Source organism: Lacerta agilis, chromosome 12 (assembly GCF_009819535.1).
Source record: "Lacerta agilis isolate rLacAgi1 chromosome 12, rLacAgi1.pri, whole genome shotgun sequence".
NCBI classification, from domain to species: domain Eukaryota; kingdom Metazoa; phylum Chordata; class Lepidosauria; order Squamata; family Lacertidae; genus Lacerta; species Lacerta agilis.
In genome coordinates this window covers 31,095,543-31,112,970 of record NC_046323.1, presented here as the reverse complement: position 1 = coordinate 31,112,970, position 17,428 = coordinate 31,095,543, and the positions used below count along the sequence as shown (strand labels likewise).

General features: G+C 40.1%; 2 protein-coding genes across 5 annotated transcripts; one reads left to right on the top strand and one right to left on the bottom strand.

Moving 5' to 3' along the window:
• Positions 1–188: 188 nt before the first annotated feature.
• On the top strand, positions 189–4,518 carry RBM48 (RNA binding motif protein 48). 3 transcript variants are annotated; one of them, XM_033165369.1, is made up of 5 exons: positions 189–334; positions 1,705–1,895; positions 2,108–2,253; positions 3,230–3,774; positions 4,323–4,518. In XM_033165369.1, the coding sequence occupies exons 1-5, from the start codon at positions 209–211 to the stop codon at positions 4,425–4,427; spliced, it is 1,113 nt and encodes a 370-aa protein (XP_033021260.1). In that variant the 5' UTR covers positions 189–208; the 3' UTR covers positions 4,428–4,518. The 3 variants fall into 3 exon arrangements, with proteins under 3 accessions (XP_033021260.1, XP_033021261.1, XP_033021259.1); XM_033165370.1 differs by having other exon boundaries at positions 202–334; positions 1,748–1,895; XM_033165368.1 differs by lacking the exon at positions 189–334 and adding an exon at positions 713–905.
• EFCAB1 (EF-hand calcium binding domain 1) lies at positions 4,461–14,024 on the bottom strand. Of its 2 annotated transcripts, XM_033165371.1 has the most exons (6): positions 13,870–14,024; positions 12,348–12,503; positions 10,040–10,144; positions 7,189–7,340; positions 6,406–6,510; positions 4,461–4,810 (listed from the first exon to the last, which is right to left on the bottom strand). In XM_033165371.1, the coding sequence occupies exons 1-6, from the start codon at positions 13,925–13,927 to the stop codon at positions 4,760–4,762; spliced, it is 627 nt and encodes a 208-aa protein (XP_033021262.1). In that variant the 5' UTR covers positions 13,928–14,024; the 3' UTR covers positions 4,461–4,759. The 2 variants fall into 2 exon arrangements, with proteins under 2 accessions (XP_033021262.1, XP_033021263.1); XM_033165372.1 differs by lacking the exon at positions 6,406–6,510.
• Between the last annotated feature and the right edge of the window lie 3,404 nt (positions 14,025–17,428).

Below are 17,428 nucleotides of genomic sequence, written 5' to 3'. Positions count from 1 at the left end.
GGTTCGGCCCTTGTTTTGTTTCCTGGCTCCGTTCAACTTTCACCCGCTTACCTCAGCCTTCCCAGAGCGCAGAACCAATGAGAGCGCGTTACCTGATTTAGCTCTACGGGATTGGTTGTTTTTGTGGGAGACGGCGGGGAGACGGCGGGAGGAAGATGAGTTGCGTTTTGAATGTGCGACAGGGGAGGGCGGGGCGCGTGACGGGAAGATGGCGGCGGTCGGTGACAAGAGCGGCGGAGGCGAAGTCGGCGGCGTCTATCAGCACCACGCGCAGCAATCGATCTGTGCCTCGCGCGCCAGATATCGCGAGGGGCGCAGGCCACGCGCGGTGAAGGTAAAGCGGGGGCGGGGAGGACTTGGGCCTGCCTGCGTGTGTTTGCGCAGCTCCCTTCCCCTTGTTTTCTGGCATTTCCCTCTGGAAGGCAGTATGCTAACACAAATGACCGACAAAAATCAGTTGGAAACAGTGGGAGATCTCTAAACGGCTGCAGGCAATCTAGGGGGGCTCGTTGGGTGTTAGTTGACATGACTGGACTCTTGTTGAAATAAACGCAAGCCCCATAACTACACCGCAAATAAAGCAAGGGATGGATCCTGAGAGAGAATATAAACAAGCCACGGGGTAGACCCACGTTGACAGGAGAAAATGCCTGCCAGATGAGACCGAATTCCCTTCATCTTGTTGAAAGCAGTAATGCTTTGGAATACCAGTTGCTGTAAGCCACAGGAGGGGACGAATGCTCTTTGTGATCGAATCCTGCGTGTGGGTTTCTCACAGGCATCTGGTTGGTCAACTGAACAGGATGCTGGACCAGATGGGCCGCTGGCCAGATCCAGCAGGCTCTTGTTATTTTCATATGTTTCTCCTAATGTCCAGCCGAATGCTCATGAGAGCCGCAAGAAAGGCATGTTGCTCTTCCTGTTTGCTCCTGCTCCAGTGACTGCTGTTTATTGATATACAAAGGAATCGATTTATTTCGGTCACTGACCAGAGTGCTTACTGATACACAGTACTGCCTGAGTGTGGAGGCTCCATTTAGCTTTCATGGCTAATTGAAAAAGACATCCATAGAGCTGTTTTCTGTGTACTGTAATTGTCTAATGTCCTTTTCTTTGCTTTATGAAAATACTTTGCCGGAAGAGCGATTTGTTACTTGCAGCTTGGCTGTCTTTCTTTAGAAGCAATTGTGTACTGATAGGATTATTTTCTTAAATTGTCAAATCTAAATTCAAGTATAGGTGATGCTGTTTCTCCCTACATAGATCATTCTTTATCTGTATACGATGAATAAACTGTAGCAAATGCAATCCTCCAAACTGAGGGGCATTTTAGGATTGGCATATATTTGTTGAGATGTTTTATTGTACTTTTATGCTGAGGGTTGGATGTAAGCTCACTTCAGTGTTACATTTTCCTAGTATTCTAGGAACTCTCAACTGTAAGACATAACTAAATTTTCCTGATTATGCATTCTTGCTTAAGAAAGTATCATCTTGGATCAGAAAAAGGTAAAGCATTCTTTACAAGAATCTCTGCACCAGATATCCATTGACATTCCCCCCCAGTGACTTGCTTCGGGGGTGTTGCAAAAAATGCCACACACGGGCACAAAAGTTAGAAGAACATAAGTGCCCTATTTTAACAAGCAAGTACTTGAGATTGTAACTGAGACAAAAAGTATTAACGTGGCTATGGTTTTTCAGGTTTATACCATCAACTTAGAATCTCGATATTTGTTAATACAAGGTGTGCCTGCCCTGGGTGTTATGAAGGAATTAGTTGAGCAATTTGCATTGTATGGAACCATTGAAGAATATAACCCACTAGATGACTATCCAGCAGAAGAGTTTACAGAAGTTTACCTGATCAAGTTCCAAAAAATACAGAGTGCAAGGTATTTGTAATTTTTCAAAAATAACCCATCTTCCTTTCCCCCACAACCCATAGTAACTCAGTGTTGACTTTTTTGTTAAGTAATATTTGTGTGTAAGTTAAATGGATTTTTGTGATGCCATAACAGAACTTCGTTTTAGGATCAGACTTTAAAATGTTTGCTGCTGTAATTGGATAGTGTTTAATGTCTGACTTAACTTTCATCTTTGTTAGGATAGCCAAAAGAAAACTGGATGAACGGAGTTTCTTTGGTAGTTTGCTGCATGTGTGCTATGCTCCAGAATTTGAAACTATACAGGAGACTAGAGAGAAACTCCAAGACAGGAGGAAGTATATAGCAAAAGCAACTAGTAGCAAAGGTTTGTGTCTGTATACTTCTCTGAAAATTAAATGTATTGGGTTTGTGTGCTTAGTTAAATTTAAATTCATTCTGTATTACTCCACAACCACCACAGTATGTATGCTGTGCTACAAAGAAAGAGTAGAGGCAAACAACATAACCAGTGCCAGAGATATCTGCAGGATGCAATTTGAATAATAGTTTATTAAAACAATCCTATGCCTTTAACAGATGTATAAAGCTGTTAGGCTGACAGAACTATTGCTCAATTGTCATATATAAAACATGAAGGAAACCCTATCCACTGGCTACTTAGTCTAGTAGAAAAATGTTTTGACTCTCTTGTACTTAGCCATTATGATTTATTTCTTACTCTTCCTCCTAAAGAGTGTAGGGTGGCAAACACCAACTTTATAAAACAAACCTGGCTCTTTCATTGCAGTTTATTCCAGGGTAAACTCAGGGCCAAACTAATGTGGTATTTAACACACCTTTGCATTTTACATGAACTTTTTTGAACTGAAAATAGGTGCCACATGCATCTTCCCCCACAAGCAGGATTAAGTCCACAAAAGGTGGAAAGTTTAAACAGTTTTTCTCCTTGTGGTGTTTGTGGCAACACCTCTACTTTGGGAGGAACATTTCCATTTTGCCAGTGAAATTTTTTGAGAATTGGCATAGTAGTTAAAACTAGTACTTGTCCTCTCCAAAATATGAACATTGAATTGTGCCTCGTGGCACAATGGGTCAGTGCATCTGGCTGTTAACCAGAAGGTTGGTGGTTTAAGCCCATCCAGGGTCACTGTGAGTAGGATTTCTGCATTGCAGAGGGTTTGACTAGATGACCCTTCGGAACCTTTCCAACTCTATGATTCTAATACAAGTGCCAGTATTAAAGTCAAATTCTTCCATTGTAGCACATTTGTACTCAAAAGTATTTTTGTGTAAAAATATTAGGTAGTCAAAATGTTAACTGCTTATGTTTTATGTTTAAGATCAACTGCAGGTAAAGAATTCCAGTACAGGTTTTCAGAAGGCTGTGCAGCTAGATGCTTCTGGATCTTGTACATCTCAGGCAGCCACTAGTAACTGGAATCAATCTGTACATCTTTGTAATCCTCAGCAATCATCCGACTATGAATTGCCACTGAGAAGTGTAACATCTCCTTTAGGACAGCAATGTCAGAGCATGTTAGCAGCACCTCGGAATGTTAGAGACTGTGCTGAAGCAGCTGAGTGTTCAGGCCAGAGGATGCTAATGGCTCAGGGCTTGCAGCAAGGAGTTCACAATACATTAACTCACTGCAACCTGCAAAGAAAGGTTCCTTGTACTAATGGACTTGGCAGATTTATGCCTCGAACAACTCAGCTGCAGGAACGAAAGAGGAGACGAGATGAAGACAACAAACTTGCCCTTTTTGGAAAAGACATCAGTAGTGAAGAAATAATTGGTCCAAAGTTACCAGAAACACCTAAAATAGACATGGAGGATGAGTCATTGAACACCTCAGCAAACTTGATTCGTAATAAACTAAAAGAGGTATGCTATAGTAAACTCATGTTAAGTATTTTCAAAATATGTGGTCTGTAGTTCTGAAATTGGATAGCAGTTGTTTATTTAAGGTGATAAGCTGCCCTTCTATGTCTTATGTTGATTTCTTAAGCATAGCTATTTGGGAGAGGAATGAAGGACAAAGGTGCCTCATATTCTTCTTGCATTAGAGAACTTTCATTTAAATGTTAATACTGTGCAGCTTAAGGGAAGGTTTGTAAAGTTGACTATTTGTGTTACTAGCTTGCTGGCATTTCCTGTTTATGGCTGTAGATTGGTCTAAAAATTATTAGCAAAAACAATGTTTCTTCGTATCCTAGGGGACCTTCTCCTTTATTTTGGTTCTAAAAATAATTAGTGACACAATTTGTAGGGTGAAACGTAAATCAAGAAATAACTGCAAGTCATTAGAAAATTTGCTTATTTGACTCCCTGCTGTACAGCTAGTTCAGTTAACTGTCTGAAGGATCTAGCTAGAGTAATTGCTTGATGAATAGTTAAAATGTACTAAGTTTAGTTTCCTCTTTCCATATTAGGTTGTGGTTCCTGTTCAGACTCCAGTTCAAACTCCAGATCTATCTGGTGCAATATCAGTGAATAGACAAGCAAAGCCAACATTAAAGCAAAGACGACGAATATAGTTCTTACTGGAAGTATGGCTTGATCTGGCAGAATTAAAGTATTTTTGTACATTTTATTTAATAAACTTAGCAATTATGCTGAAATTCAACTGAAATCTACGTTGTTCCATTATTTTTGTAGTCCTTATGAATGTATTGCTTCACAAGAGTGTAGACACATCAGAATATTTTCCATTATGTCTTACTGGTTTTTCTAGCAAGTATATTGAAATGGAGGCATTATGAAAATAGAGGAAAAGGTATAGAGAAAAATATTTCTGATTTGCCTTTACTTAAAAAGATTCATGGTAACCTTTTCAAGGACATTCACATAGTATAAGTCATTTGTAGAGCTACAGATCAGGACCATCTTGGAATGCTTGTGATTCAAATGCCATTCTGCACTGTAAAGTAAAATGAGAATGTTTTTTTAAATAAATATTTAATATAGGATTAGTCTTATACAATATAAAATATATCTGAAGCTTAAAACATTAACACTATACTTTAACAGTAAAATTTCAATAGTTTCCTCTTATATCAAGGAATCTTTATGGCCTATGCCCAAGGGCTTGTGCATGCCCCAGTGGGATTTCTGCTCCTTCCAATGTGAACAGCAAACTCCCATGTCATATCACAACTTGTTCTCGAGGCTCCCATCAATTAAAAAAAAAAAGTTTTTCCGCATTACTTGGGAGTTTCTGAGCTTGTGTTTCCTCAAAACAGCCACACCAAACTTCTTTCTATCCTGATTTTTCACACTTTTTGGGAAAAAAATACTGTATTTTGAAATGCCATGGCCAAGTATGACCCAAGGCACCTAAACAGAAAGGTGTTAATAGTGTTTGCAAACTCTTTAACAGTTTGTAGAAATGTGAACATGTTCTTCAGGCTCCATACAACTTCCTCTGGGACAGCATTTATTAAGTTTTTATCTAAGTACAGTGGTTTTTTTTGGGGGGGGGGGAATTGGAGGCATTTGTGTTTCTTTTGAATCACTTTGCCCAGAGGCCAGCAGTAGTCCCAAACTGCAAACTTGGTTCTTTGGGGGGAGTGCAAACCTATCAAGAACTAGTTGTAGACTTCCATCCATGGTGGTTAGCGTCCCACCCTCAACGCCTCTGAGAATCATTGTCACCACAGCTACATTCCACCTATGTCAAACCTGGTCAGCCAAACCACTCAGAATTACACTATGGTTTATGATACTCCAAGCTTCTGAGGTTGCAAAGAACTGATAAAGGTGTGTCCCCTCCTCCCCCCTATATTCAGAAGAATGAAGGCTGTTCTTCCCAAAAGCAGGAAGAAAAACTGTTTGGAATGGATCCAAATAATCAGTGTTATCCAGCACTGCCTGGAGTTGTCCAGCTGTTACATGCACCACCACCTTACCCAAGAATAGAATATTTAAAACAAGGTGCTAGTTCTCCCACGAAAATTGGCTATTTAAAAGGGGATCCTACTAATTCCTCTTGAAGGTCAGCAGGAACCATATCATCTCAAGGAGACATTCACTACCTTTACACCCAGCGCAGGTCTGGCAGATCTCAATAACCAGGAAAGGCAACAATCAAGCAAATGCCTAGTAAACTGTTTCTCCAAGCAGATTGTGTCAACATTTGGTCATACCTTGGGTTATGATAGCTGTGGGTTGCGTTTTTTCATGTTGCGAATGCGGCAAATCTGTAAGTGTTTACTTCCGGGTTTCGCCGCGCGTGCATGTGCAGAAGCGGTCTGTGCGGTGTGCGCAGAACCGTTCTGCACAGTTCATGCATGCGCAGAAGCGCGATATTGCGCTTTCACACTTGGGCAATATCTCCGCTAAGGTTATGGACTTTTTGGGGTGCAAATGGCACCCTGGAACGGATCAGGCCCATAACCCGAGGTACCACTGTATTGCACAAGCTGAAAGGTATCCATAACAACATGAATAGGCAGCCCACAAGCTTCACCTGCCTCTGATTGTATAAACTCTGGCATTTATAGATTTCATAAATACCTTCATATCAGGTAAGCATGGTCCAAATGCTTCTAAAAGGAGGTTTTCATCTCTCACAGCCTTTTCAAAATCCGCATAAGAGAGTTTGCCATCATGGTCATAGTCCTGCAAAAGTAGGTATTTAGTTAATTCAGTTGCATTTAGGATGCACATACATTTAACTGAGAGTAAGCCTCATTGAATCCAATGGGCTTAATTTGAGTAGAGATACAAATGCACTGACAGCTTGCTAGCATATTACAGTGGTACTCCGGGTTAAGAATTTAATTCATTCTGGGGGTCTGTTCTTAACCTGAAACTGTTCTTAAACTGAGGTACCATTTTAGCTAATGGGGCCTCCCACTGCCGCCGCGCGATTTCTGTTCTCATCCTGAAGCAAAGTTCTTAAACCGTGGTACTATTTCTGGGTTAGCGGAGTCTGTAACCTGAAGTGTCTGCATCTTTAACCCGAGGTACCACTGCGTAATGAAATGCTTTTGGCTGCTATTGTATATATTTCTCTGCCTTGCTGATGCCTTTAGAAGTATTTTGCTCCTATTCTTGCAAGGACTTTAACGTGGTATTGCCAATTAGTATACTCAGGAGATGGTCTGCTGAATTACCAGTATCTTTTTTAGGTATTCTTGGAGAGATTGAATCAATTTGTGCTTCTTTTTCATCTGTAAAAATGTGGGTGCAGATCTTCTCTTACCATAAACAAATAGTTCATATGAGCACATTATAGATACGAGCACAAAAGCTACCAAAGCATGAGAAACTATATATTTACGTCACAATACTTGCCATTTTCTTCAAAGTTATTTCTACTAAATCTTTAATTCCTTCATCAGGATCTTCTTCCGATGGCTGCTTTAGCAGGCTGTTCTTCAGCATATGAAACATTTCCTCCCGTGAAATATATCCATCACTGTTCATGTCATAGACCTCAAAACAATCTTTGGAAAGGACAAATGCTTTAATGTAAAGCAGGCATACATATAAAATAAAGCACTTTTACATAATGAGAGAACTTAGCTGATACTAAATTATATTTAAAGTAAGTAAACCAAGAACGGCTCTGTTGAAGCCAATTTTTAGATATTTTGTGGAATTCTACCCTCCCCCAAATAAGCTGCTGCATATTTATAGTCAAATATATATTGGCTTTAAATCAACCTAACTGTATACACCTCCAAGCTAGGTGCTTACTTTTCTTAAACAAACTCAGTATTAGACTGGCCATTCCCAAAATGATATATATTCTATGGTAGTGCAGGTAGTATAGTTTGTGATTGAATACATGACAAAAAGTACTTGATAAAAACAGCTGCAGAATGAGTGGCTATAAGAAAGGCCTTCTCATTCTTATCTAAAGGAACTAAACTACAAACTATCTTTAGTAGGGAAAATCGCGGCCATTAAAATGAATGTCCTCCCCAAAATGTTATTCTTATTTCAAATGTTACCAATTCTAGGAACAGGGTCTGGACATTTGAAGCAATGGAAAAAAGATCCTACTAAATTTATTTGGAATCATAAGTTGGCAAGGATAAAATATAAATTATTAATTGATATTAAAAACCGAGGACTAGCCTTGCCGGACCTAAATTTATACCATGATGCTGCTTGTTTTCTGTGGATTATATTAGAAAATCATGATTTATTAGATTTGGAGGGCCATGAAAATAAGTTTGGATGGCATGCCTGTTTGGGGGAAGATAAGGTGAAGGTGCATAAAGGATTTAACACCCATATTATTTAAAAAAAAATCCCTATTGAGAGTCTGGGAAAAGCACAAAAACTTTCTCGAACCCAAAACACCCAGATGGCTGTCACCCATTGAAATTATTACAGTGAAGAAGGTAAATTTGGAAGGTAACTGGGGAAAGTATAAAGACTTATTAGAGGAAAAAGAAGGGAAGCTTAGGTTGAAGAAATATGAAGATGTTAAACAATATTTGACGGGATGGATACAATACCATCAAATAAACAGTGAGTTTATTAAGGACAGGACACAAAAAGGATTCCTGGATGAACCTTCTTTATTGGAAGTACATTTATTACAAAATAATAATAAAATCATTTCTAAAATGTATAATCTATTACTTGAATGTGAAGTTAAAAATGAAATGGTGAAGGAGACAATGATTAATTGGGCAATTGATTTGGGGAAAACTATACAGTTAAAACAATGGGAAAAATTGTGGAAGGAACATTGGAAATTTACGGCTTCAGAGGGGATTAAAGAAAATACGATAAAAATGTTCTATAAATGGTATATTACTCCGGTTAAATTACATAAAATGTATAAAACTAAAGATAATCCATGTTGGAGGTGCGGAAAGGAGACGGACATTCATACATATGTGGTGGCACTGTGAGAAAATTAAAATTTTCTGGAATCAGGTTTTTGAAGAAATTAAAAAAATATTGAAATAAAATATTAAGAAAAATCCAGAAGCCTTTCTATTAGTGATACGGGACGAAGGAATTAAGAAAGAGGATGAGAAACTCTTCCTATATGCAATCGCAGCGGCAAGAATATTAATTGCTATGCATTGGGGGGGAAAAGAGATTCCAAATATTAGAGAGTGGCATGAGAAATTATTTAGTTATTTAGATTTGGCCAAATTAACAGAATTAATTAGAGGAAGTAGCAATCAGAAATTCTGTCGAAGCTGGGGAAAATTTGGTGAATACATGAAAAAACAGTGCCCCACTTTAAAGATCTGGATCCATATCTAATAATCTGTATTGATATACAAAAAAGAAGGATGTATGATATATTAATTTTATTATACATATTTATTTAGTGGTTAAGGAAAGCAGAAATGAAATGGTTTAATGAATTAACCTGAGAGGATGACAAGTGGAAGACTGAAAAGTCTAAAATGTGGATAGGATTGGGTGTTGAATGTATGTAATTGGTTTGTTTTGTTTGATTTATTAGCTTGTTTTTTCGTTTGATAGAGTGTTTGTTAGAAGTAATGAGTGGCTTTTGACTTGTTTTGTTGTATTTTGTTATGTTTTATTTGCTTGTTTTTTATGTTTTGATGTAATTTTCAACAAAGATTATTTTAAAAATTAAAAAAGGAAAAAAACTACAGTACAAACTAGGATGGTTCATAAGATCTGGGTTCACAGTCAGAGATTTATGTAGTGTTGGAATTAAACAGAGAAGATATGGGTTCAAATCCCTATTCAAAAACAAAATGTCTCGATATATTATTTCCCCCCATTGATTTAAAGGATTGATTCTTGAAAGTTTTGTTGTATTGTACTGTACTGTATTCTCTTGATAATTTGCTATGATGTAAAATGCAAATAACAACATTGTGAAGCAATGTTGGTTCACAGTTGGAAAGTGGGTCATCATATAAACTAAATTAAACTTAGGGCCTGCCCTAAGTTTAATTTGGCCTCACCTACTTACAAGGTTTTCAACAGGATAAAAGCAGAAGAGACTGATGAGCCACATATGCCACCTCTGAGCACTTTGAAAGAAAGGCGGGGTAAAAATGTAGTAAAATGAGTGATGAAACATTCCTGTTTTTAAAAGTAAATCGCTCGCATACTTTAGCAATACACTTGCCATTTAAATTGTCTTAGATTTTAAGACTAGCATAAAAACCTGCTAATGGTACAGAAACCTTACATTTTATTTTTTCTTCCAGTGTCCCCCGAAGAAATATTGATAAACCTTCTACCCATTCTGTTACACTGACACAACTGTCATTGTCTTTATCAAAAGCACGGAAAACTGAAATGAGAAGAAAAGTTACTGTATATTTCAAAATACTGTAAATTATCTGCAGCAAAGTAATCACTCACCCAATGTCTTTGTGTGAGGCTTACAAACTATATGGTTCAAATAACAAGAATTCCTTTAGAAATTTCAAAACAATTATTCATCCACAAGTTCTTTGGATCCCAGGGGAACTTTAGATTTGTAGCTCTCAAAAAAACAGCTTCCCATTTCATATAGCTAATTGTATTTGAAATGGAGGGGTTTTTCAAAAGCAGCTTCTGATGTCGCATACATAGGAGGGGAGGGGAGGAGGTCTTTTGTTCAAAAGAAAAACAAATCCTACAGGGCCCTAAAGTAGCATTTTGATCCAAGTCATAATGCTGGAACAATTCTGTGTCACCAAGTGGGAGTTTTAAAAACACAGTTATGTAATTTAGTAACCATAGCTTCTGATGACATTTTAACAGCTGTAGTGTACTGCTACTCATCTAAATTGCCTCATTAGAGCAACAGAAATATACTTGTCATGCTACACAATGCTGCACAGAGCAAGGACTTAGACATACACTGACTGCTCAAAATGAGTTAGTATAATGTGTCTAATGCAAATGTCTCCACCATTCTATGCCAATAAACTGATATTGGGGGAAGATTGCTACTTTGAACAGACATTTTTAGCAAACTAGAAAAAGCTGAATTATTGCAAGTTAATGTTTGGAGGAACAGTTAAGAACTATAACTTGAAGCGATTGTTCTTGAGTTTGCATTTCCATCCTCCCATTTCTTTTTCTTTGTGTGCCATATCTTTTTGAATTGTGAGGCTTGGCTTAGTACTGATTTCTTTTCAATAGCTCTTATGGTTTTGTTGGCTAAAGGGCAGGGTTTAAATGCCTTATGCTGTTGGCATCCATCTGTCTCAGGAGACAATGGAGAAGTGTGCCTTTGGAGGTAAAGTCACACTGTTGGAAGGTTACAGTGCCTGCTGTGGCTGCAGAGACCATTACGGGACAGACATGTTTTGCTGCAGCTGGGACAGATGAAGTTGTCTGGTTGTGCTGCTGCAGACGCACCATGGTGTTTCTTCTTTCTGTGCTCCTCCCAGCAGCCATTCCTCATCTGGTCATTGCTAGGGATGCATCACCTGACTCTCTGTCTCCAGGCACTGTGTTCATCTGCAAACGATTCCCACATAGCAGGGTTGATGTTGGCAGCCTTCATGTTACATTTGCAGACACCTCTGTAATGCATGTAATGCAGCGTTGGTCTGGCAATGGGCCTGGTGCCTGAAGTCAGCTCCCCAAAGACCACATCCTTAGGGATCCTGCCATCTTCCATTCTGTGGACATGACGAAGCCAGCATAGATATCTCTGAGACAGGAGTGTGAACATGCTGAGAATGTGGGCTTGGGAGAGCACATCTTTGTTTGTTTGAAACTCTGTCCTGTCTTGTGATACCCAAAAAATTTCCTGACACAGCACATGTGAAAGGTGTTGAAGCGTCGCTCCTGATGGTTGTAAACTGCCCATGACTCACTTCCATAAAGTAGCATGCTCAACACGCAAGCCTGGCAGACCTTCATCTTGGTATTGGACATTAGCGTCACTTTCTCCCATACCCTTTGGGAGAGATGAGCCTTACATGCATACATAAATAGTGCACCGTCCAGAAAGATCAACTCCTCTCTTCCCTCCCCACCAAACTAGACTCGAAAAAGTTAGAATATTATTTGCTGGAGTGGGGGTGGGGAATGTGCATGCGAGTGGCAGTGGAGCATGCAAGCATGCACAATTGAAGTGAATGTGAAGCACGTGTGCATGAATGACTGCAGTGTATGCTGTGCCCACAATAGCTTCTCAGACTCTCAAATGTTCCCCCACTGTCCCAAAAAGGATGGTGGTCCCCGAGCTACATAGCAACTTGTATTGGTGCCATTAAGGTTGAAGGACTGAGTTGCTCAAAAACCACATTATAAATGGCAAACACAAACAGTACTCCCAGTACCTACCTATTACTCATGCATATTCATGGACTGTTATTAGTAACAAATATTAAAGCAATTAATGTAATACCAAAACAATTATTATCATGTGTCCTATCGATGTTGTGAATAACTATAGGGTACTGAAATAGAAATGTTTTAAAAACTATGCGAGATGCTATTTTAATAGATGTTTTACATATATCACAATTTTGCAAGAATTTCTGTAATCTCACCTCTGTCCATAATCATGTCATCTGTCATACCAAATGTGACATGCAGGATATTTCGAAATGAGTTACGATCCAAACCAACAGCAGCATGCCGGTCGCTGGGTTCTACCCCCAAGTTGTTGAAAAGCTTTATGAGACATTCCACTTCAAATTTATTGACTGTGAAATAAAATAGAAGTTATGGCAATAAGAGAGTGGTAAAAAAGGAAAAATCTCCACAATATTTATAGCCTGTTCTAGTATGTTTTCCCCAGGAAGTCTTGTCCAGGGTGGAATCCTTCTGGCATCAGATACAGACCTTTTTATTTGCTCAGGCCTCTTTGACTTCACAGATCTTTCTGAGCAGACATGTCTAGGATTGTGCTGTATATCTTCATAACAATAGTACATTTATTGAAAGGGGTTCAGTCACAACCTGGTCTTTAGCATGGTTTTGAAATTTAGTTACATCTCTTGGGTAGCTGCAATGTGGCAGACAAACATTTTTTTTTAGACACACACACAAACAATTCTACCCCCCTTTCCTTCCCAAAGGAAATATTGAAAGCAGCTAACATAGTATAACAAGACCCCCACAATACATCTTAAAACACTAAATATATACCAAACACAATCCAAGAGGGAAAAAACAGCATTAAAAATAGGGGTTAAAAATGGGGATCTCAGAGCCAAAAGATAAAAAAGCCATAAAACCGAAAGTTTGTTTAAAAAGAAAAGGCTTCAGACACCAGTGGAATAGAGCTAAAAGAGAAATAGGATCTAACCTTACAAGACAGGACATTCTGCCTACAGGGCATTGTGTTGTCACCAAACGCACCTCAAAAAGCAAGACAGCAGCACATTCCCCTGGGAGGAGACCAGTGTTAATAAGGGGACAAACACTGTACTTGATTGCATGTATTTGATTATATGTCGTTCTTATATTCAACAAATAAAATATTTAAAAAGAACCAAATACTAATAATACTAATAATAATAAGGGGACAAATTAAAAAGAACAGCACACAATGGGCATCGGAAAACATGGGCTCCTCTGAGCAACCAAAGGAATACACTGAATTTCTAGCTCAATGGTGAAATCCTGTACATGAATCACCAAGGTAGGACTGCAACCTGAAAAAGAAATTTTGGGGTTGCTGCCTTTCTTAGGAGGTGCTGAAACTGGGTTCCCAGCCAATGGTGCGGGCCATATCATATGCAGCTAAATGTGTGGACTTTCTTGGGGTATGCTTTCATTATTGCATTTCTACGCTGCCTTCCTCTGTGGAACTCAGCGGGGCTCTTATATGGCTCCCCCTCCCTGCTTTATCCACTCAACAACACCCCTGTGGGGCAGGTTAGGTCATGCGAGCTACCTCACAGGGCGCACCCACGAACACGCGTGTGAACCTGGAGCTCCCTGGTGACCTCGCTCCGACGCCCTGAACAACTGACCGCGTGTAAAAAGCGTAAGGGCAAATACTGCGGGTACAGCCATTTATTTTTTTGGCGGGAGTGGGGAAGGGAAGGCCCGCCTGCCACTCACAGTGCCTCGCGGTTCTGCACAGCGACTCGGCGAGCTTCTGCAGCTTCTTCCTGTTCATCTCGGGGCTCCTCGGACGACCGCGGACGCCACCAGCCGCCACGCGGTGGCCGTGGCAACGGAGGCTCCGCCCGGCCGGCCGCTCCCGACGCAAGAGGCGCAATGGAAGGCGGCGGGCGCTCCTCCTGACCCTCTTTGCCAGACCCTTAAGGCTCTCTTTAGGTTGGCAACGTTTGCCGCCCTGGGACTCGCCCTTCCCTCACGGCCACTCTGCTCTTTGTTTATGGCGTTTTGAGGGTCCGAAGTGAACCAAGGAGGAATAGCTCGAGGGAAGGAAACTCAGGGCGGAAGGCGGGCTGCTTGGCTGGTTTGGTTACCGTGGGGACCATGGATACTGAATGAAAGAAACTGGAGGAGGGAGAATATATGGGACGACATATACTGTATAGCGCCAGACCGACATCCTCGTTACCCGCCCCACTGATTTGTATGTGGCTAGGATTAAGACTAAATAATAATAATAATAATAAAAATTCAAAGAACTTGTCCTTGGAGCCAGCTCCTCCCACCATTCTTTCTACTTGGCTGCTGACAAATTCCTGCATGTTTCAATGATGCTGGAACGTGCAGGGATCCCCAGGTCCAAATCCTCACCTGTAACAATTCGCTTCCCACGGATATCTAAAGCTAGTGTGAGCCTAGCTGCAATACAGCATGATGTGGGCCAGATGTGTTGGGCTCTTGTTTTTAGTTTGCAGGTTTTGGGAACGCACCTTACAGTATAGGGTCTAGAACCGTGGTTCCCAATGTGGGGCGCAATTTGAGAATGAGACAGAATTGACTGATTTTCTTTCTATTAAAATTCTAAGATTTGAGAATAGGAACCTGCTATAGATAATTGGACAATGCAGCTCAGAGAGGGGGACTGAGGGAAGTCCCCATACAATGGAAAATAGCAATGAGATGGATTATGAATTTTTTTGTGTTTTGTTTGTATGTTGTGTTTTGTTTGTTTGTTGTTGTTTTTTTAAAAAAATGCAACAAATATTATTTAAAAATAAAAAATAGAATGAGTTAAGAGTGAATGGCCTTTTAGGCTTCATCTACATGAATAGGAGTTCACTTTTTGAATAATAAGAATTATATGTCGGGTGGGGCGTGCTTCAGAATTTTAGAGATGCTTAGGTGGGGCATGGCCAAAAAAAGGTTGGGAACTGGGCTAGAATTTCTGTTCATCCTGCCCTATGGATAGAAAGGGTAAGCAAACACCGTTTTTCAAGGAAGCTGTGCAGTATTACTTCTTCAAAGAATTCAATGATAAACTTGCAAGTAATCCTCATGCTCCACATAGTAATCTGAAAAGTAATTGTGCATAGCCTACACCAGTTTTAATCAGCCCAAGAACCCTTTACGTATGTATGACTTTGAGTCAAAAGGAATTTAGGATTTCCCACAAGATAGTACATCCCACCATAGTACTGGATGCCATCTTGACAGCAATTTGTTTTTTAAAAAAACAAAACAAAAAACCTTCTGTCAGGGAACTTCTGGTGGAAGGGCTCTGCGAGGCTGATGGTTCCCAACACCACCGGAGCAGCAGGGAGCGATAGGCAGGAAGAGAGCTCCGTGGGGAGGGGGCTGTGGGATGCTCCAGACTCCCAGCACCGACCAAGCGGCTCAGTGGAGGAGGGGGCAGTGCAGTTCCGTCGCCCCAATTGCCCCAATTGCGTAGAGGGATGAAACGCAGGGATGAGAGGAGCAGACTTGGGGTGCCCAAGTTATTTTGTTGGGGACCCACTTCCGGGATCTGAGAGTGACTAAGACGGTCACAGACTTTTGAGCTCTGCAATGTATATAGTTGTACAATAAAACCTGTAAATAAGAGGATCCAGAGTCAGGACTTTTTACTTGTGAGAAGCCACTACAGAAACCTTACACCTTCTGCACCACAAGTAGCTGGTGGGAGGAGATATCCAACCTTGAGACCCACTGCTTTTTCTCCCTGTGTTCTGCCACAATAATTTGAAAAGGCTAACAAAACAGGCTTTCTGAGAACAATAGTAACAATTTACTTTCTACCTTTTTGCAGTGACCCAAATTAATATTTTTCTGCTCATCTGCTTAACAGGAAGCTGAAGAAGCAAGCATTACTCAATCTCAGGGCTGCTCCCTATGGAGAGGCAAATTTACATAGCTCATTGTGGCTATTCCTGTTACAGTTGTTTGGACACACTATTTCTCTCCCTATTTCCCATCCATCTGTCTGACACACACAGAGACAATGCAGAAATGAATAATTTTTTCAAACATTATCTTTACTAAGTGTCTGGCAGTAATTTTGAATACCAAGACATAGTTGCATAACAGGTCTGCCACGGAACTTGTGTAGAATAAAATCAGCTTCAATATGAAGCTGTTTGATATCATCCCCTCAGCTTTTTACATGCTAAATATCTTCAGCAAGTGTGCATTTAAAACATAGGCATGGATGCAATAAAAATCTATTAAGTAATGTCGCATGTGAAACATAATTATTTTTTTTTAAAAATCCCACCGATTACAACTGTATTTCTCTATTGGTTAATTTTAAAATGGGACAAAATCATGCAGAACATTAATTCTAAACACCTTAATGACAACACAAATAATAATAAAATAATAAAAATAAAAATAAATGCAACAGTGTTTGCTGGGGGGGGGGGAGAAATCAATTAACTCAATGCCACCTCAAATAATGTTAATGCTTATTAGTAGCCAGTACTCAGTATTATTTTGATTTAACAGGGGTAAAATCCTCACTTTTGAGGTGTCAGCTATGCCACAATAGGATGACGTTTTCTTGCTTATCCCAGCAGCATGTGCTACAGGTTCTGAATAAACCAAGGACCAGACTAGATGGGAACAGACAAATCACATTTGTTGTTCATGTGCCTGTTCATGCATAAAGAGGCAAGGAGAGGAGGGTAGGGTCTTTTTTAAACAGCAAAAGCTGGGGGTAGCTTCTCTTCCCACCCACCCCCACCCTCCTGTGTCACCTCTCCAAGTTTTGTTACTCTATGCACTGTTCCCCATGGCTCAGCTCCAATACCAGAAGTGAGCCAGACTAAGGGGAAGCAATGAAGCACAACTGAGAAGGCTGCCACATTTCAGCTCTCCTCAGTCACATGTGCTTTTTGTTATAAAAATTAGACACTCCACACCATTATACGTGAATGCGGTAGCCATGTAAACTAACAAAAGTGACTGTCCCCAATCGCATCTAGCTTTTCCGTAATCAGTCTTCGACAAAACTGTTCTCCTGCAGGTACTATTTACTTTTTTATGGGGCCAGCACAGGGAAAGGTCTTCTCGGTAGAAACTACCCCATATTCAGAAAGAAAAATGGCTGCTTAAAGTACCCTTGGAAGCACAGCAACAGCATCAGCAAACAGTGGTGCTGCTTTCAAGGATTCAAAATAAGCCATCTGATCCAAGAGAACACAAACATCCATGCCCCCACCCCACCCCCACTTAAAAAAAAGAGACCAAAATTATGATACATACACACAAATTGACATTTGTA

Bases quoted from the DNA above. Each gene is read 5' to 3' on its own strand.
- RBM48 (XM_033165368.1), top strand. From the start codon at position 738: ATGCTCTTTGTGATCGAATCCTGCGTGTGGGTTTCTCACAGGCATCTG. The intron at 906-1,704 runs GCATGTTGCTCT...ATGGTTTTTCAG, and splicing joins TCATGAGAGCCGCAAGAAAG to GTTTATACCATCAACTTAGA. The intron at 3,775-4,322 runs GTATGCTATAGT...TTTCCATATTAG, and splicing joins TTCGTAATAAACTAAAAGAG to GTTGTGGTTCCTGTTCAGAC.
- EFCAB1 (XM_033165371.1), bottom strand. From the start codon at position 13,927: ATGAACAGGAAGAAGCTGCAGAAGCTCGCCGAGTCGCTGTGCAGAACC. The intron at 12,504-13,869 runs GTGAGTGGCAGG...TTTATTTCACAG, and splicing joins GTGCAGAACCGCGAGGCACT to TCAATAAATTTGAAGTGGAA. The intron at 6,511-7,188 runs GCAAGTATTGTG...CTACTTTTGCAG, and splicing joins AAATAACTTTGAAGAAAATG to GACTATGACCATGATGGCAA.